At 34.9% G+C, this 21483-nt stretch overlaps 1 protein-coding gene and 1 long non-coding RNA gene across 4 annotated transcripts in view; one reads left to right on the top strand and one right to left on the bottom strand.

The window, feature by feature from the left end:
* LOC148110262 (uncharacterized) overlaps positions 1 to 21483 on the bottom strand; it is a 63013-nt gene that overhangs the window by 31078 nt on the left and 10452 nt on the right. The window lies entirely within an intron of this gene.
* Positions 1 to 21483, top strand: part of ZNF654 (zinc finger protein 654) — an 84373-nt gene that overhangs the window by 56586 nt on the left and 6304 nt on the right. For 2 of the 3 annotated variants that reach the window (XM_045785407.2, XM_045785405.2), the window contains exons 4-7: positions 4991 to 5126; positions 7717 to 7919; positions 8571 to 8710; positions 18079 to 18220. In XM_045785407.2, coding sequence (XP_045641363.1) covers positions 4991 to 5126; positions 7717 to 7919; positions 8571 to 8710; positions 18079 to 18220 — 621 coding nt within the window. The remainder of the gene's footprint in view (positions 1 to 4990; positions 5127 to 7716; positions 7920 to 8570; positions 8711 to 18078; positions 18221 to 21483) is intronic. The other variant, XM_045785408.2, reaches the window with a different exon arrangement.

The following is a 21483-nucleotide window of genomic DNA, read 5'->3' as shown; positions in this document are numbered from 1 at the left end:
AAAATGTTTTATTTATATGGCTATCTTAATAAAATGCTTTGTGATCTAACATTTTGAGACCTTCCAAAGACTTACTGGGGAGAGGGAGGAAGAAGAAATTAATGTGGTTATCTAAATGATAGCAGATGAAGGCCTATACTAGAGTGTAAACAGTAGAAATAACAGGAAGAAGCACATCAAATAAAGAAAAGTGACATAATATTAGGATCAATAGAAGACAGTGAGTTTTATATTTGATTCCAAATCCAATGTAAAAACAAATAATAGCTAAAACCAGGAATCTCTAGACTTTTGATAGGACAACCATCCAGGCTTTAAAAATATATATACATATCAATACATGTATATTTGTTATTTATGTACATATACTAATATTATATACATTATAAAACATAAAAACACTTTAAAAAGATAAAAGTAAAATCATGTTTTAACAGTGTAAAAACTAATGACAGCAGTGTGACTGAATGTGTTTATTTTGAAAAATGTTAACACTTGGTCATATAGTAATTCGTAGTCTGATTTTAGGTTCAGTTTTTGATACTTACAGCTGTCATGGGTGAAAAAGACACCTTTGGTAGATGCAAATGAAAAAATCTTCTAAACTATGATACTCAGTTTTAAATTCCTTCCACCAAATTTAAAGTGGTTGAAATTTGACTACTAAATTTCTGTTGTTACTGAAATCAATGTTTTCTTGATACTAACCATTTTTAACATATGAATTGAAAACCTAATAAAATGCTGCAGTTGAAAGATTTTTCAATAAAAAATTCTAGTTTAAGTTTTTTAAGGGCACAGATACAAACATTATAGGTGACATGCTGATTTTTGGCAACAGCAAACATGTAAAAATGCAAACACTTCCAAACATTCATTTTAAATTATTTTCTCCATAAGAACTTTCTTTTGAAAAGCAGTAACCTTCTCACTGTTACACTGTTTTCTTTATATGGACAAACTCAGAATGCTTATTTTTCAAAAACATTAGGTAAATATTCCTTAGGAACTTACCACAGAAAAGAACAGCAAATGTGTGATGTTGTCTTTTTCTAAAAGAAAACTACTTAACATCTTTAAATTTTACAACTTGTTGAAATGCTTTGCTTTAAGATAACCAATGAAAGTGTGATATTGACCACATTGAAGACCTTTTTAAAATATTTTTGCTTTGATTTATGCTATAATAGCTTGTTTTATGAATGAATTTGACATGGTATTCTATAATTTTACTCTGGAACCTGCATTTCATTCAAAATAAGACAAACACTGCACAGTGCTTCTGATTACACGGATTTCCATAAAACCCTATTTTAATTAAAAAGTTAATTATTGAGAATTTATCTTCTCTGGTATACCTTTCCTTTCTTGGCTCTGTTTGAAGAAGCTTTTAATTACCTAAGAAGCAAGATGTCAACCTTTAATAATACAAGGCCTCCTCTTACATGATAAATACCAGAGTGGACTGGTACTCATTTTCAGTACTGCAGAAGGAATTAAGTTTATTATGGATTGAGGTAGCTAGTAGAGGCTTCTCAGGGAAAAGTAGGACTGTGAAAAGATAGGAAAGGATTTAGAATGGCTTATGGGAAGGTTTAGAAAGGTTTATAGGAAGTTAAAGGAGAAAGAGAGTGATAATGAGAAAAGCATAGCAAGACAGTACCTGATGAATCTAAGAGACAAGGAAGAGATGGATTCATGTACACTAGGTGAATGAGTTAGGAAGGTACATCCAGAGGTCCTTAAATATGAGGTTGGGGCATTAAGAATTTTATGCTATTAAAAAAAGAATTTTATCCTATGAGCTGCCAAAGAGTTCAGATCAAGTATACAGAATGGCCAGAAAACTGGTCTACAGCTTTGCAGACATGTTGAGGGGCCAGTTCTAAATAGGCAACAAGTTAAGGGAAGAAAATTCTCCTGAACAAAACATTAAGCCCATACCACAATAGATTCTGAAAGAAGAGTGAGGGAAGGAGTTTTGTCTTCTCTCTACCTTTGGCAAAAACACAATGTTGAATGGAAGTTTCTGAGGAAATTATGGTTAGCACAGTGTAGATGACTTACTAAAGAATTAGGTTAATATACAGGTCCAAGTTTTTAAGTGAACATTCTAAAAAATATATAATATGTATATACAGAAAAGATAAGTTGTGAATTCTATAGTGGTTTAAATGCTTCCTTTTTCACTTTCAAGGCTTTTAAATTGCATTTCATCCATAGAAGCCACTGTATTATTTAAGGAATGAGGAGCCAAAAGATATTTACAGACTGATTTGTTCTCTTTCATCCCATGTCTTTTTAAATATACTACAATGACAACGAAATCTTCATTTCATCTCTGTTTCCTGTCTAAAGCTATTTCCCATAAAAGTGGTCTCCAGAATATGGTGCCCTTGACTCAAGAAGTGCACATACACAAAAAACCAAAACTCTACCTTATAATTGTTGTCTCAGAAAAATGAACTTAAGCTAATTGATGAATTTTTAATAGAATGGTTGATAGGAGTACAAGTATGTAATTTCTAGTATTAGCATTTATGAAAGTACACTCTAAATGTAGAAGGTACAATTAAAAAGCATGCCAAAGTTAACTGAGGGGTGGCAGTTATTAAATATACAGTTTATCGGAGCTTTCCTCTAGAAATTTTGATTTAGTATGTTTAATTGGTGCCTGGGAATCTGTTTTTTAACAAGACCTCCAAGTATTTCTTACTCTTCAGCCACATTTAGGAAATTACCAATAGACCTATTGCACCGTATCTTGACTTAGGCCTAAGTCCAGTTATAGGGCCCACAGTGCTAATGGCTGTATGATTGGTACCTTACCTACTATAAGACAGCTAGAAGGATGGGTTGTCCAAGAGCTCAGAAGCAAAGTTAAAGCTCACCAGTGATTCAGGGGCCAGCATCCAGTTCACCTTATCTCTTATGCTTTTATTGAACCAAAAGCCAGCGTACAGTAGTTAAATTTTAGGGGTAGCAGTATGTGTGTCTAGAGTAATTTAGAAGTTTACCTTTAGCTTGGAAACTGATGATTGTTTTAAATCATAAGTTGTTACCACAGATTGTTACTATGTTCCATGTGTTTAAAACATATCATGGCTGATCAAAAACTTTATACCCTATTTTTATGAATGCTATAACATGCTGACACATGGAAATGTAGAAATTAATTAATTTTATGCTAAGGCATTTGGGTATGCTAAGATAAACTATCCAAATTGTTAAAAAATACTAGAAGAAATAATAGCTAACATTTTAAAAGTGCTTACTGTGTGCCAGGCACTGTACTAAGCACTTTTCAATACTGTATATTTAAACCTTACAGCAATCCTGTGAAGTAGGTGTTTTTAGTATCTATTCTGCAGATGAGTTAACTGAAGGAGCACGGAGAGGTTGAGTAACTTGCCCATTACTTATACAGTTTTTGTTTGCTTGCTTGCTTGCTTGCTTGCTCATTTTAATTTGGGAATACTCTAAATAACTTTTAGAAGATACTTATTTTCAGGTTATGACTTCATGATCCTTTGACTTCTGTGACTAAATGATTCTTTATCTTGAAACTTGGTATTTCTTCTGCTTTGTTCTCTTATAAAACAAATAAAACCTCTTTTTGTGTTTAAAGAATAAAAAGTGGCATATAGATACCACTTTGTAACATTCAAATGATGGAAGAACATGACATATAAAAACAAAGTGTTTATTGCCACTTTGAATATGTAGCCTGGTGATTTTTGTCATAAGATTTGTAATGATGTATTGTTTTATACTGAAGCTTTGCTTTATAACTGTTGCTACGTTTTTAATGTCTGAGGGATTTTTTGAGCACAGAAAGAAATTTTGGCAATTGTTTGTGCTTTAATTGATGTGCAGTTTATTCAGATTTTTAACATTGCCAATTTCAATATCTAATTTCTTTCCTTAAGGCTGTAAGCTCAGTGTATGCATTTAAAAAAATAAATCTAGTCATACCTTCACTAGGCCTTCAGTTAATCTTCTAAAGTTATCTAATTAAATTCCTTGAAACATTTTCAAAAACAACAAAGGTGTATAATGAATTAAAAAAGCATAATCAAACAATTAAATTTTATAAATCTAAATCTAATAAATCATATTTTTAAATTCATTCGGCCAAGTTCTCCTAAATATTAAGATTTGTTTACAAGCTTAACTTTGTTACATAATTCATACTATAATCACGAGTCTCATATATACATTCTCTAAAAACATTTCAAACATCTTTTAAAAAATTCCCAGAAAATGCATAGACAAATTATCAGTTAATGCCCAACTTATCAATACATCTTCATTTTAAAACGAATGCAAAGTTTTCGTATTAGAGGTTGGATTCATTCCTTCAGTCTGCCATTTCTTCATCCCAAGACTATAAATCTGCTAACAAAACAAAATGCAACAGAATTTCTATCTTCCAGCCTTTTAGCACAACTCAAGAGTATACATTTGGGATCAGAGCAAGGGACCTGTGTCTGTCTGCCAACCACAGTCTGTATTGGCCAAGGACCCCTCTACCTCCTTTTTATAGTCAGGCTCTTGCTTGCCATTGTTAACCAAAGTTTTACGAGCCCTCACATAAATTTAACTGAACATTTAAGTTTTACATTTTTGCAACCTGGTTCTTTTCCTAGAAATGATGCATCCTGTTAAGTTTTTCCCTTAGGTTTTGCAACCTGGTTCTTTTCCTAGAAATGATGCATCCCTTAAGTTTTTCCCTTGGGTTACACTTCATCCCTATTATAATTGGATTTTCTAAGTCCAATTATGTAAAAACTCTGTAACCTTTGGCATTAAAGCCTATTTGTGTACTGATGGGGTTTTGACACCCTACTTAGGTTACTATAGCAACCCTTTCTCTTTTATAATTTAATAGCTGCCTCATTGACCATCAGTCATTTTATTGACAAGGATGATCAAGTTTAGTTTTTAACCCCTTTAAATTCACAAAGCCAAAATGATTTTTCTCTCCTAGGAATGCCAGAATCACCTCCGCAGATATGGAAATGTGAATCTGGAACTGGTGACTCGAATCATTAGAGATGGTGGCCCATGGGAAGATCCAGTGTTGCAAGCTGTTCTTAAAGCCCAGCCAGCATCTCAGGAGATAGGTACTTCAGGAGACTCAAAATCAAAACCAACATTTGTGAGAAGCAAGCGCAATTTCATTTCTAATTAGAGCAGTAATAGTGATTTTTCTTTGAATAAGAGTAATGTATTTTCACATGAAATGTGTTTAAATTGTTATACTAACCTGGCCCAAGAATGACTTTTGACACCAGACTAGGTACATTTATATCCAGTAATTTCCCATTTATTCTAATGGGAATTCAGAGTGTGAACACTTTTACTATCCAGATGTTACTTACAGAAAGTTTGTTTTCGCCATTTGTTATATTTTAAAAATCTATTTAAGTAGGAACAAACTTAAAAAAACACCCTGCTTAAGCACATGGACTCTCCCTTATACAGGAAACTCTGTGAAGGCTGGAACTCTGCCAGTTTTTATCACCACTGCTGCATATCCTATACCCAGCCCAGGGCCTGGGACAGAGTAGGTGCTCAGTATAAGTATTTGTTAACTGAATGAATGACCACATGATGAATGTGTTAAGTGAATGAGTGACTAGTTGAAGGAATAAGTAAATTTCAATTCCAAATACTCTGGAGCAGTATTTCCCAAACTTCATCCATTAATAGATGTTCCCCTTAATGCCCTTCGTACTTCTTTGACATCACCTCCTCTTCAACCTAGATCCACAGTGTTTCCTGTGGGCCAAAATTTCCTTTTGAGGCAAAAGGCTCTGTCAGTTACTTCTAGTTAATTCTTTTTAAAAATGTTTGCCATATTAATCCTGAGCCCCAGAACATTTTCGATCACCAAACTTAGAATGTAAACTCAGCAGTAGTATAAGCAAAAAAGTATGGAAAACATTTGAAACCATGGAGAGCCCATGAAGTGCAATTATAAGATGGCCAGAGGGAAGAGACAAGACTTCCTAGCCTTGGAACCATTTAGACCTTGGTCTGGTGAGGATACTTCACACCACATATTATGCTGAGCAGGTTAGGATCTTTCCATTTGTCTCAAGTCAAGGGTTGGGGGTGGGCTTTGAGTAGAACTGAGTGGAGAAGGGGCTATGCTTCTCCAGCTTAAGAGCAAGCCATCCCCAGATACAAATGTGGAGGACTGTGACAGAGATGTGAGAGAAGATGAAGAAAGACAGAAGACCAGGAGAAGTAGTAAAAAGTGGTGGGATGAGAAGGCTACAGTATATATCACAGTGGTTTAGTGGTAAATACCCAGGGGATACAAAGGAGACTGGAACTTGATGTGAGGGCTTCAGAAAGGAATAAAAAACTGAAGAGGGAGGAAGTTGGAACTGAAGAGAAAGAGTTAGATCACTGAGGAAAAGTATTAAGAGTCCAGATAGGGAAGGCAAGGGTGACAAACTGAAGAAAACTATGAGGAAACTGGGGAATGTGGCCAGAGCAGACAGGAGTGAGACAAAGAGTTTCAAAAGGAGTGAGAACAGGAGAAGAAAGTTTGGACTTTTAGGGGAGCTTTGAGGCTTCTCTGACTAGGAGCTAGAACAGATCTGTTGTTGGTTGGTATGAGGGCTGATGGCATTTCTCTCTCTCTCTTTCTCTCTCTCGTCCTTATGTACATACTCCTTTCATACTTCCACTAGCATACCTCACTTTGGGAAAAGCTGCTCTAGAGTCTGATGAATATGGATGACTCTCCTCTAGTTGGTGACTTCTAGGGTAAAGACCAGTCTGAAGTTTATCTTTGCATTAAATACACAAATCACTGTCTGCTTATCATATACAGTACACAGAACTTCAAGGCAAATGTTGAAGCCCAAATAAAACATCACTCATAGGCATTTTAGGAGCTACTGATTAAACATACACAACTTAAACACTTTGGATTTGAAATATGGGTCCCTGTTCCTGTTCTACCACTTACTCTTAAGTCCTTGGGCAAGTCATTTGACCTCTCTGAGACTCAGTTTTGTGATCTGTGAAAGAAGTACTATGATACCTGTCATAGGTTGTTGTTAGGTCTAAATAAACTTATGTAGATAAAAAGTATGTATCTGTTTTTAAGCTGTGTAAAAGCAAGTATTAATTAGTAATTATTCTTAGTGACATATGAGCATATATTAATAAGCAATCCTATTTGGCACTACTTCCAACTTAATTTTTTGTTAAAAAGTTATAAAATATATTACGTTTTCACTAACTCAAATTACTTTTCTCTATAATTAATCTACATCAATGTGGTTTTAATGATAAATTCAGAGTCAGCCTTTTTATCTTATTGTAATGAAATATTGGGCAGTAAAAAAATAAAGTATATAATAGACTAGAAATTCCAGACCCCATGTTATCTGAAACATTTTAACATATTAGTGAACTGAAAAGAGAGTATTTCATTTTATTTCCTTTTTAAATTTTTTCACTTTTTAGACTGAAAAGAAATCAATAGTTCTTGAGCACTGTTTTGGTGATGCTCTTATTTCCATTTTTCCAATCATGTAACTGAATATTCTTTTCACAAATAAACTCCTACTAAGGAAAATGCTATTTAATTAAATAGCTACTTAATCTACTTAGATACCACATTAGTGGTGAAGTTTCAAACAACTTTGAGAATCTTAAGAGTAATAAGAGTCTGTTTTCTTTTTAATATAGTGAACAAATATTTAAGTTCTGAAAATCCACTGTTCTTTGAACTACGTGCCAGATACCTAATTGCTTGTGAACGCATACCTGAAGCAATGGCTCTTATTAAATCTTGTATAAATCACCCAGAAATCAGCAAAGACTTGTACTTCCATCAAGCGCTCTTCACATGTCTGTTTATGTCACCTGTAGAAGATCAGCTATTCCGGGAGGTATTGTTTGACATTATGTTTACCTATTACTATTTTAACCTTACCAAAAGTTTTAAAAAAGTAGCCCATTCTTGTTAAATTCCTTTTACAGTAACACCAAAGGTCTTAAGATTACATTGTCTAGATGTGTTCTCATTGGCACCATTCTTTAAGCTCCTGTTGAATTAGACAATCTGATATTAACAAATGATGAAATTAACAAAACATTCATCAATAAGCATTATTCATGTTGAGCTTCTTGTGACAGATAAGAGGTAAATAAAAACTGAAAAGCATTTTAAATAAGATTTCAAGGAATTATTCAGCACTTTTTAAAATACATTTTTATAAAGTATTTTACCTTTTAAATAAAATACTAAGAAATTAAATGCTCATGTTTGTTACTTTGTTTTTTTTTTTTAAAGATGAAACAGTCTTTTCCTAATAATAGAACCTATTTATAAATTGTGGACATTAATGAGATTAAAAGTAGTCATAAAAGTGTAGGTTCTATATAGTGAAACTATGAAAACATTTCTGTGTAATTCATCGTCTTTGTAGAAGAAAACCAGACATCTAATTTTTTCCTGAGTTTTAACTCCACACATTTAATGCAATTAGCTTTTTAGATATTTTTAATGATAAGAACTGATTTTTCTTTTCCTTTTATAGCATTTATTGAAAACTGATTGTAAGAGTGGAATTGATATCATCTGTAACACTGAAAAAGAAGGCAAGACTATGTTAGCCCTGCAACTATGTGAATCCTTTCTTATTCCACAGCTCCAGAATGGAGATATGTACTGTATCTGGTAAGTTTTCCCAGTACAGAAACTGAAATGATAAGATGGGGGAACTGAAGGAGAAATGGTTAGCAGAGTCTGGACTTTGTTTTTCAGAAAGTTATATGAAAATGTTAAGTTGCTTTTAAAAAATTTATTGTGCAAGAAACAACAGTAAGTTGTAATACCTAAAAAAGACAATGACCATGTACCAGTAATTGACAGTGTAAATGTTTAAAGTATATATTATAAAAGGTGGAGTGTTCATTTTTTTGTTAGTTTTTTAAGACTTTATTTTTTAGAGCCATTTTAGGCTTACAGCAAGATTGAGGGGGAAGTACAGACATTTCCCATTATATCCCCATCCCCATACATGCATAGCTTCCCCCAGTATCAACATTACTCAAAAACAAAACAAAAAACATTACTCACCAGAATGGTGCTTTTTTTTTTTTAAACCACGGATGAACCTACAGTGGTATATCATAACCACCCGAAGTCCATAGATTATATAACACCAATGGTGAATCCTAAGATAATCTATGGGTTTGGATAAATGTATAATGAATTGCATCATTGTAATATCATATGGAGTATTTTCACTACCCCAGAAGTCCTCTGTACTCCACCTATTCGTTTCTTATCTCCCTCTCCCCTCCCTCACCTCTGGAAACCACTGATCTTTTTACTACTGTCATTGTTTTGCCTTTTCCACAGTAGCATATAGTTGGAATTATACAGTGTATAGCCTTTTCAGATTGGCTTTTTTCACTTAGTAATATGCATTTAAGGTTGATCCACCATGTCTTTTCATAGCTTGATAGCTAATTTCTTTTTAGTGCTGAGTAATATTCCATTGTCTGGATGTATGACAGTTTATTTATACATTCAACTACTGAAGGACATCTTGGTTGCTTCCAAGTTTTGGCAACTACAAATAAAGCTGCTATAAACATCCTTGTTCAGTTTTTTGTGTGGACATAAGTTTTCAAATCCTTTGGGGTAAATACCAAGGAGCATGATTACTGAAATGTAAGAATAGGTTTAGTTTTATAAGAAACTGCCCTACTTGTCTTCCAAAGTGGCTGTACTGTTTTGTATTCCCACCAGCATGTATGAGAGTTCCTGTTGTTCATCCTCACCAGCATTTGCTGTTGTCAGTGTTCCAGAATTTGGCCATTCTAGTAGGTGTGTAGTGGTATCCTGTTTTAATTTGCATTTCCCTGATGACGTATGATGTGGAGCATCTTTTCATATGCTTGTTTTTTATTATCTATGTATCTTCTTTGGTGAGGTGTTGGTTAAGTTTTTTGGCCCATTTTAAATCAGATTATTAGTTTTCTTTTTGTTGAGTTTTGAAAGGTCTTTGTGTATTATGGATAGTAGCCCTTTATCAGATTCTGTGTCTTTTACAAATATTTTCTCCCAGTCTGTGGTTTGTCTTTTAATTCTCTTGATACTGTCTTTCACAGAGCAGAGTTTTTAATTTTTGAACAAAGTCTAGCTTATCAGTTATTTCTTTCATGGATCATGACTATGGTTGTTTTAAAAAGGCATCACCATACCCAGGGTCATCTAGGTGTTCTCCTATGTTATCTTCTAGGAGTTTTATAGTTTTGCATTTTATGTTTAGGTCTGTGATCCATTTTGAGTTAATCTTTGTGAAAGGTATAAAGTGTGTCTAGACTCAATTTTTTTTTTTTTTTTGCATGTGGAAGTCCAGTTGTCCAGCACTGTTTGTTGATGAGACTGTGTTCATTGTATTATCTTTGCTCCTTTATCAAAGATCAGTTGACTATATTTATGTGGGTCTATTTCTGGGCTCTCTGTTCTGTTCTCTTGATATATTTGTCTTTTCTTTCACCAATACAACATTTTCTTTATAAATACATCTCAAAGTGGGGTATCATCAGTCCTCCAACTTTGTTCTTCAATATTCTATTGGCTATTTTGGGTCTTTTGCCTCAATATAAACCTTAGAATCAATTTGTTGATATCCATAAAATAACTTCCTGGGATTTTGATTGAGATTGCATTGAATTTGTAGATCAAGTTGGGAAGAACTGACATCATGACAACATTGAGTTTTCCTATTCATGAGAACATGGAATATCTCTTCATTTATTTAGTTTTTTTTATTTCATTCATTAGTTTTGTAGTTTTCATCTAACAGCCCTGAGGTCATGACCTGAGCCAAAATCAAGAATCAGACCCTTACTGAGGCACCCCACCTATAGGCATTTTTTAATCAATACTTCCGAATTGGAAATTCTGAAATACTTATTTTGCACAAACATCCTTTTTAATAGATAAGCTTAACATTAGTGGCAAGTTTTGATAGAGTAGAAAGCCTTCACTATATATTGTCTATATTTAAAGTTTATTCTTCTAAAGAGAGAAATTCCAGGACTCATGTCACTGAATATAAGAAATTTAAGAAATAAACTGCTAGCTTATTTAAACTGTTTAACCTGGTGGTTCCAGCTTGTTAATTTAAAGTTATATATTAGTTTGAGAGTGATTGGTAGTGATAAAAATTATCCAGAAGAGTGAGTCAAGAGATATTTAGACTTTAAAAGGATACCACACTCCTAAAACCAGCAATTTTTATCTTTTAGGATTCAGTCAAATTTAAATACATGTTTTACATTATATGCATCAGTCTAGTTTATTTCTTGTAATAGTTTTTGGAAACTATCACCATAACAGGGTTTATTTCACAGAGGAACTTACGTAGTGACCCACAGCCACCAAGCACCATAAGCATAAGACATTTCAGTCACCAATGCTTGTTCATATATCTTCTCTCTGCTGTCCTGATAGCCATACTCTCTACCTCAAGAAAATTGTCATTTTCATAACTAGTTCCCAGACTATACACTAGCATACTTTAGTACTCTTCTACCCCATCCATCGCTCCTCAACCCCACCATATACACACACAATTATAAATTGGTACATGCATTAAGCAATCTTAAGGAATTTATAATCTGTCATTCTAGTATCAAGTAGCTCTTTAAAAACTTCAGTAAGCATAAAGTCACACAGAGGGCTTGTTATTTAATGCAGGTTTTCATGCCTACTCTCAGAGCTTTTAATTGCGTATTTCTGGGTAAGGAACTATACTTTTTTATCTTTCCTCTTTGACATTTTAATTATTATGTGTAGTGGTGTGGACCTCCTTGGGTTCATCTTGTTTCAAACTCTCTGTGCCTCCTGAACCTGGATGTTGTCAGCTATTATTGCCTCATGTAAGTTTTCTGCCCCTTTCACTCCTCCTTCTCGGACCTCTATAATGTAAATGTGTGTTTGCTTGGTGTTATCTAAGACATCCCTTAACCCATCCTCGTTTTTTAAAATTCTTTTTTCTTTTTGCTCTTCAGCTTGGGTGCTTTCCATTATCCTGTCTTTCAGGCTGCTGATCTCTTCTGCATTCACTAATCTGCTGATTCCCGCTAGTGTATTTTTCACTTTAGTTTTTGCACTTTTCAACTCTGATTGGTTTTTATATTTTCTATTTCTTTGATGAAGTTCTCACTGAGTTCATCCACTCTTCTCTCCAGTCTGGTGAGCATATTTATGACCATTTCTTTGAACTCTTTATCAGGTGGATCACTTTTCTGTTTCATTTAGCTCTTTTTCTGAGGTTTTTTTCTTATTCTTTCATTTGGAGCATATTCTTCTGTCTCCTCATTTGCTTCACTTTGTTTTTGTTTCTATGAATTAGGTGGAACAGCTACTTGTACACTTGAAGGAATGATCTTGTGTACGGTCATCTCCTGTGTAGATTGTGTGTGCCTGGTGACTTTGGCAAGCTAGCTAGAGCTGTGGCTGGCCCGCTGTGTACTGGGGCCATGCTGTTGGGAAGGCCAGAGCTGAAGTGCATGTGGGCTGGGGTGGTGCTGGGGTTCTCTGCACCGCAGGTACACTGGCAGAACAGCTGAAGCTGAAGTGGGTGCAGGATGGTCCCAGGGCTCTCCTGTGTTGAGGGTGACAGCAGATGATAAAGTGGGTACAGGCTGGGGTGTCCTGGGATACTCTGTGTAGGGGGTTGCCCTCATGGGGCAGCCAGAGCAGAAGCAAGTGTGGACTACAGTGCCCTGGGATGCTCTGCTCCAGGTGTGCCCTGGCAGGTTGTCTGGAGCTGAAGTAGTGTGGGCCTGGAGTATTTCAGGGTGCTTTGTGCCTGTGTTACCTTGTCAAGTAGTCTAGAGCTATAGTGAACACTGACTACAGGTGTCCTGGTGGGCACTATACTAGGGCTGCCAGTGGGACAGTTGCGGCTGGTATGGGTAGAGGACCAGGGCTTACTGAGGCAGCAGGGTGCCCAGACTATGCTTCTATCCATACTGTCAAGGTGGATGGGGAATGTAAACTGTGGTGCTTGACAGCTTCACTGACTTAGAGAGAGTTCCAGCAGTCTCCCTGACGTTTGGCAGAGTTCTAGGGCTAGATCCCTTACATTCTAGTTGCCCTTTTAAACTGCAGCTTTCTGTGTGTGTGTGTGTGTGTGTGTGTGTGTGTGTGTGTGTGTGCGCGCTCGCGCGTGCGCTTCTCAGGACAGATGAATCTGCTCACAGACCCTCAGTACTACCCCTCCCCACTGCAGTGCCAGCGTTGGGAGTGGGGGTTCCCCTGTTACCGTGTCTCCATCTTTCTTGCTGTTCTCTATGTGGTCTCCCTATCTTTTGTTTGCAGAAGTTGTTCAGTCAGTCCTCAGTTCTTCAGGAGGAATTGCTCTATAAATGAGTATAGATTTGGTGTGTCCCTGGAGAAGCTGAGTTCAGGGTCTCCCTATGTCGCCATCTTGGACCTAAATTCTTAAATATTTAAAACAATAGCTTGATGGATTTAATGATACTCATTTAATATTTTTATTTTATAGATTAAAATTTTCAGACTCAGAGATACAAATAGCTAATTAGTAGCAGAGCTGGGTCTAGAAACTACTGGCCTTATCTTCTAGAGGAGTATACTTTTAGTTAAATTATTGCAAATTTGTGTTAAAAAGTTTACCATGTAAATTGGAATTTCAAATAGAGGGGATCAAGAGACAGTGGTAAGACATACAATTTTAAATAGTTTTTAAAGTATTATCATGTCTTTCTTTTTTTTTTTTTTTTTTAGAGAGGGGGAGGTGGGGGGCAGAGGGAGAGGGAGAGAGAGACTCTCAAGCAGACTCCATGCCAACCCATGGCTCAGTCTCACAACCCTGAGATCATGACTTGGGCCGAAATCAAGAGTCGGGCGCTTAACCGACTGAGCCACCCAGGTGCCCCTAAGGTATTATCATTTCTTGATATGTAGTTATTCTGAAACAGAATATAGTCATAACTATTATAGTAGATCTTTTCCTGTGGGGAAAGGAGGAAAGGAATGTTCTGACTTTGGCTATATTAAGCTATTTAAACAGGATATCTTTAGCCTTTTCATTTTAATATACTCATAAGTATATTGGAATCTCAAGTATAAACAAAGAAACAAAAAGACCAAGAAGATATTTTATTTTCTTCTTTTGGCTAACCATTTTACTCTCTAGGGAGGGACCTTAAAAACAGAAGAGTGCCTGTCTTTCCTGCCCCCAGCCACTGGCACCCTCTAAGAATAGAAGCTGGGTATGCAACTCCCAGCTGCCTAACTGTTCCTTTATCTTTCCTTCTGAGTAGGCGGAGTTCTGATTGCCTGCTCTCTTATTTCTTCTACCTCTCCTCTATATTTCTGAATTGCTGGGGTCCTTTTTTCTTGCTTCTAAAGATTGATTTTCACCGTAATTGAAGAGCAGGATTCTTTCCAGTCTCTAGGGTCTGTGTCATCTGTTTAATTTTGGCCTTCCCTATGAACCAGCTTAACCTTATCTCCCCTTTCTGTGGACAGAACCTGATCCACAGTTCAGTTTTGCTCTATCTGAAGCCAGTGGATCAAGTTACCAACCCCATTTCTCTCACTATTGCTAATAACAAATACTAGTAATAATAACAGCAGCTACTAATAATCTACTGAGTGCTTTCTGTAGGCTATATTTTGTATATGCCTTCTCTTATTATTCCAATAATCTTATGGGGTAGATACTGTTAAGCCTAAGCCATGAAACTAGAAAATAATGAAGCCAGGATTCATATCCAGGCAGCCTGACTCACAGCCTCTACTATTAAATACTACTTACTGTATATAGGTCAAATATATATTTAAAAAATCTATGTTGTAAGGGTGGCTGCAGATCTTGTTATAGCCTGCATTCTCTGCAACTTGTTGATGATTTTATTAGTAGTTAGTTACCTGGGAAATGTGTTTATATACCATATAGGTACTGTGTTTTCTAAAGGACCCTCTGTTTGAAAAGAAAATGTAAACTTCATAAACAGTGTTTGCTAATAAGCAAAGAAGACTATCATTTGTTTTCAGGGTATTTTGTTTTCCTTCAAAATCCATTGTATAAGTGAAACCTGAGAACCCTTTTGTAAATTCAGTCAAAAATAGAGCTTCATAACCATATCCTGAGATTTTAGCTTTGCTTTCTAGAAAGCTTAAATCCATATTGGTAGCCCTTTCCTGGCAAATTTATGAGGATCTTGAGATTACATTTTGTTCACCAAGTTTCATCTTGATTTAACAGAGACAAAGGGAAATAAGATCTCTCTCTTCAAAAAATAAAAAATAATAATAATACTGTATCCTAAGGATGTCTATTAGGAGTCTCAAATTATTCTTTGGAGCAAGTTGGAGAATATATACATTTCTAATATGTTAAACACTCATCTGTATAAAATTGAATGCAATGGAATAACCTCCCATAACTTCCAACTACCATTTTTTTTCTCTTTAAATCTGTTGCAGAGATATGGCATGTCTTCCTAAACAGTTAATCTTCTTGCCTTCTACCTCATCCCTTTGTTCATAAAATACCCCTTAGAATGTCTAAGTTTCCCTTAATACATTCCCCTAATGTCTAAGTTTCCCTTAATATATTTCTTCAAGAGACTCCTTCTAAATGCTCTTAGCATTTAGGGATACATTTTTTTTTTTACCAGTTTATTAACTACCAAATATTTATTGAATAAATCTCACTGCTTGGTACTATTAAGACTATAAAGATAAGGAAAGAATATAGGAAATCAGTGATTTATTAAACATTGGTATATACTAGATATTTCACCTAGGTGTTTTTACTTACCTTTGTCAATTCTTTTTATGTGTAAGAAAACTGTGGATAAAAGAGATAAAAGCCACATAGGTAGTAACAAAATGGGGTTGGGATTTATACTAGTCAATGTGCAAGTGATAGCATCCTATGTCTAATTAGTTTAGGGAAAAGGTATTGTACATGGAAAAAATACTGGGGTATGACCAAAAAAGGGGGGGCAGAGATATAATAGGTCCCCAAATAAAACTGCTACCAGGGACACTGATTTCTCTCTTCTGCCAGTTTACTTCATTCTTTCCTGTTGTAGACTGGAAAGAATGTCAACAGTCTCCAGCCTTCATAGTTTAGAGTTGACAACATTCCAGGGACTCTGACTGGCCTAACTGGGGTCAGTTGCCTACCCTTAATTTAATATCTTAAGGATGGTGAGGAGGTTCACAGAGGAAACATGGCCAGTGGGGTTCCAACCTTGTGTAGTTAGGGCTACTTCACAGAGAAAGGTGGCTCACTGTGAACTGGGTAATATCACACCAGTGTATAATGTCTTATTGAGAGTCTCTTATTCCCAGTCACATGTTCTTGCCACTACTATATAATGTGTCATTGAGATTTACAATGTAGTAATAGTTGGGAGAACAGGACCTACAGAATATCAACAAGGAAACATATGAAAGGCATGAAATCAACCAGAGGGATAAGATCTGTTCTGAAGTAGTTGTCACTTTAGTGTGGGGGTATTTATGAAGGCATTCAGGAAGAAGTTACTTGATATTGGACTTTGAAGATAAGCTTATCTTAGAAATGAGGTACTTTCCAAGTACAGTAAATTAGCATAAACAAAATGAGAATCAACAAAGCACATTAACTAATTAACCTCGAAGAGTACACAGGATTAAAATCCTATCCTTCTGACCCCAAAACCCATATTTTTGTTGCTATTAATACTACATGACATATGGGATACACTGAATGAAATGATTTGAAAGTCTGGGAACAGATCAGTTTAGCAACCCCTGTAGAAGTACATATGTAAGATTAGAGCACCTAAGGTGGTAGCACTGAGAAAGCCTGGTATGGTTGTGAGCAAAAATGTAATTGAAATACATAGGCTATGGGAAATAAACAGATTAGAACCAAACAGGTTTGAGGAATGTTTAGTGTCATTGACTGACCTAGGAAAAGATAATCAGTTTTGCGGGAGTATTACTCGTTCTAAGTGGGTTCTGGTGATAGCAATCTAAATTGAAATACCCAGGCATGGAAACTGGGAAAGAAGTCAGAGCTAGAGATTTGGGAACAAGGAGTGTAACCTGGTGAGCTTTTTTATGTATGCAAAAAAAGTAGAGTTGTGACTGTAACTTATGAATACCCAGAAGGAAATGGAAGTAGAATTTTGGTTTTATTTCTTCTCTGCTGCTTGCTATCATTTTTTCTTTTGTGTTTTCTGTATTGTCTAAGTAGACTGTGTGGCACCTTCATGATAGTAGTCATGCTGTCCTTAGACTTAATAGCTGTATGTGTTGGGCTCAAAGTATATCCTCAGTAAATTACTTTAAAAAAATTTTATCAATTATTTGAATAGTTTTTAGATTATGATGCTTTATGTCACTTGACACATTTTAAAGAGTTACAATTTGTGGTTTCTAAATATATCAGTTCTATCTTATGATTTCCTTTGTCTCAAAACCCCCTGCACCCACCTTGTCTGTCTAATAACATTGGCTGTGTTTTAGAAAAGAATCTACCTGTGAAATACTTTAAATGGTCCATAGCTTGTCTGTTTAAAAGTATTCCATCTTAATGGATAAGCAGATGATCTTAAACATAAAATTTCAGAATCTGTACTATAATATCTTACACTTTTAACCTATAGTACTTTGGGTTTCTTTGCAGAAAGTGTACAAAACTGATTTCTAAATTTACAAGTAGGTATTAAGGACCAAAGTTTATTTTTTTAAAGTAGTATCATTAATATTGATACATAGGGATTAGAATTTGTTATGTACTAGAGGTGCTTAGGTTTGTCAGCATATGATTGGAACTCATTCCTTACCACTGTAAGATTCTGATCTCTCTTTTCCCCCCAGCTTCTCTTAGTCCCACACAGCAGAAGTAGCTCAGAGGTTAACGTAATATCCATTAATGCCCACTTTGTATACACCCCAGCCAGGGTACTTAGAGAATCAGTAAAAGAGAGCTAATATCTGTATTTGAATAAACTGTATTTTTGATATTTCTCTTTTTTTCTCATTTACAGGGAGTTGATTTTCATATGGAGTAAACTTCAGCTTAAGTCTAATCCTTCAAAACAAGTTTTTGTAGATCAATGCTACCAGCTTTTAAGAACAGCAACTAATGTGAGAGTCATATTTCCTTTCATGAAAATCATTAAAGATGAGGTAAATAGGATACCTTTATCCCTCAATTTTAAATTAAGTTTAAATGATACTTCACCAAAACGTGAATCTTTTATGATAAAATTTATTTGAAGGGAAGGAGGATTTTAAGGCCACATTCTCCATATATTATGTTTGTAGAATCTTAAGTTATTTGCAAATGAATTTTGTATATCTATAGGTAATACCTGCTCACTTTTACAGAAAAATATAGTTCATAGTTTTAAGTCTGGTATTCAGGTAAAAAGGAACAATGAATTTTGAAGCATTTTTGAAACCTGACAAATTTTTAGAGTATTTAAAGTAATAGTGAAATCCATTACCTGTTTTTAAAAATAGTTTTGAAGTAAGGTCTTCATGGGTCACTTAAAAGTGGGTACAGTTGCACATGACTCTTACATTGACATGAAATGGGATCCTACAGATCCTTTAATTTTTTCACCCTCAAATATTAACAGAACTTTGAATACAAAGGTAAGAAAGATAAAGCTATCCTACATTTTAGGTAGTTCCATTTAGCTGAATCTTTATATGGGTTACTTTTAAATATACAGGAGGCATCCATTAAATAATATATTTTAATTTTTCTTATATATTTATGCATTTATCACAGTATCTGTCACTCATTAGATATATGACCATGTAGTGATTATATCTCTATGATATAAAGTTAGCAGCATTGTACTCAGAGAATTTTATAAATTTCCTATTTATTTTACTAACTGCATTCATGGCTTCATTATTAAATAGTGAAATGTCATTCAGATGCATTGTCAAAGTTAACCTCTACGCACATCAAAAAGGGAAAAGAAACCAAACTATGCTATAGAATCCTTTTCAACATTTGAAGTGCATAGAATCACCTATAAAACTTAAAAAAAATAAAATGTATCCATATATGTTTTTTACATAGGATTCTTATTTGCACCACAAGTTGAAAGATTTTTTGTTATAGAAATTTTTCAATATAGGTGAAGGTCATCCAGTTATCATAAAGCTTTCTTATTTTCACATCTAGTCAACCTGAGAATATAAGAGGAAAAATACAAAGATGAAATAAATATTAAAAATGTGCTTAACTCTTTATACTCTGCTAAAAACATCTTTACTGATAGAATAGATCATTTATATGCCCAGGACTGTGAAAAGAGGCACAAACAATGCTGTGTGAGTTCAGAAGAATGAGACATTACAGATGGCATATCTGTAAAGGCTTCACAGAGGAAGATGCTTTCAGCTGGGTTTTGAATGATAGAGGAGGATAATACTAACATGTAGAGGATTTTGTGCTTTTCAGAGCATTTTTGCCTCATTGTATTACTTGTTTTTCTCACAACTCTCTATCAGCATTAATAGGGTAGGAGGAATGTGGGGAGGTGTGTGGGAGATGAGGCTAATCAGAGAGACTGCAGGAAGTTGTGGAGTGGGGGGTGGTTGTTGGAAATCCTTCAGGGCCTTGCATGCTGCACTGAAAATTAGAGCTTCAGCCTATAAATATACTAGAATTGTTGAAGGATTTCAGGTAAGGAAGTAGCCTGTTACATTTTGTGACAATCTTAAAATTTTCAGATTTGGGCAACTGGGTACATGATAATTTCGTGAGTTAAGACAGAGGATGTAGATAGAACTTAGGAGAAAGAGAAGGAATTCTGTTCTTGAAGCAGTGAATTTTGAATTCACTATCTGGAAAATCTAGATGGAAATATCTAATTATAACAGATAATCAGAAATAAGAAATTTGAATTCAGAAAAGGATTCCAAGCTGAAATGATGGATTTACAGGAGGAAGCTAAAGTCAATAGAATAGACCTGCTCCCATTCACATTTGCAAACATTTATTCAAAGGTCACTATATGCCGACTTCTATGCTAATGATAGGAGGATACAAAAAATGAGATACTGTCTTTGTGATTTAAAAATTCAAAGTCAGGGGGTAGGGTATACACAGTTACAAAACAATTATGTATGTGGTTTTTATAAATAAGTATAACTATTCTCAGTGGAAAGAATAGAGAATGTTTAACTCTGCCCCAGGGCTGGGGCCAGAATGAATGGGGAGAAAAACTTTCAGGGTAAAACTGATTCTTAGCAGGGGCGCCTGGGTGGCACAGCGGTTAAGCGTTTGCCTTCGGCTCAGGGCGTGATCCCCGCGTTATGGGATCGAGCCCCACATCAGGCTCCTCCGTTATGAGCCTGCTTCTTCCTCTCCTACTCGCCCTGCTTGTGTTTCCTCTCTCGCTGACTGTCTCTATCTCTGTCAAATAAATAAATAAAATCTTAAAAAAAAAAAAAAAACTGATTCTTAGCAAATGAATAAGAAATAGGAATTTACTAGCTAGATAAAGTGGGATTATGATATGCAAAATTAAGGTCTGCTTGTAGAACTGTAAGTAATTAAATAGGGTTACACAGTGTGTAAGAGACGATGAAGACATGAGGCTGGCAAGGTAGTGTTCCTCCCTGTCATCTATAGTATACCAGATGCAGGCAGTACACACGCACGCGCGCGCACACACACACACACGCACACACACTTTTAAAGACATTATTATTGTGTCTTTTTCTATTCAAACAAGCATTTATATCATTCCAAATCTGTTTATTATTTGAGTTAAGGTGGGTGGACAGTAAATTCCCAAGTGCAGTTATCTTTGAGTCATCAAAAAAGTTTCAAAGCTTGAATAATTTTCAGATAATTTTCAAGTAGGTTCATTATTCTGATTTTTATTAGATTTGGAAAGATTGTAATTGCCCTCTTCATGTGGGCCACACTTTTCCTCTTACTTGGATAAATAATATTACTTAATAAGTAATATTTTTAGTGCAGATTTATGAGTTTCTGTAAGCAGTTTTTTTAAAAAATATAGTTCTTTTTTTAACATTGATAAATGTTAAAATTGATAAATGCTTTAAATATATTTACTTTAACCTTCTGCCTCAGAATGTAAGATTGGTACCTAAAATAAATTGGGCTGGATTTGTAAGAAACCTTAATCACCATAAGTTATGAGGCATTTTGTATTATGGTTAGTAGGAATTTTCAAATTTGAAAATTAAATGAATTGGAAGCTAAAATGTTGTCTCTTCCAGATTATTCTCAAGTTAAAAAAGAAAGATTTACTTATATATTAAAAAAGAGTTAAACAAGGCTACCTGTTGAGGAAAACTGCACATCTGAAATACTATGTCTATTCAGCTTTCATTTCAGAGTTGTATTTCATTTATTTATTTATTTTTTAAAGATTTTATTTATTTATTTATCAGAG

Source organism: Ursus americanus, chromosome 4 (assembly GCF_024610735.1).
Source record: "Ursus americanus isolate L20-20 chromosome 4, mUrsAme1.1.p, whole genome shotgun sequence".
NCBI classification, from domain to species: domain Eukaryota; kingdom Metazoa; phylum Chordata; class Mammalia; order Carnivora; family Ursidae; genus Ursus; species Ursus americanus.
This window is presented reverse-complemented; position numbering and strand designations above follow the sequence as displayed.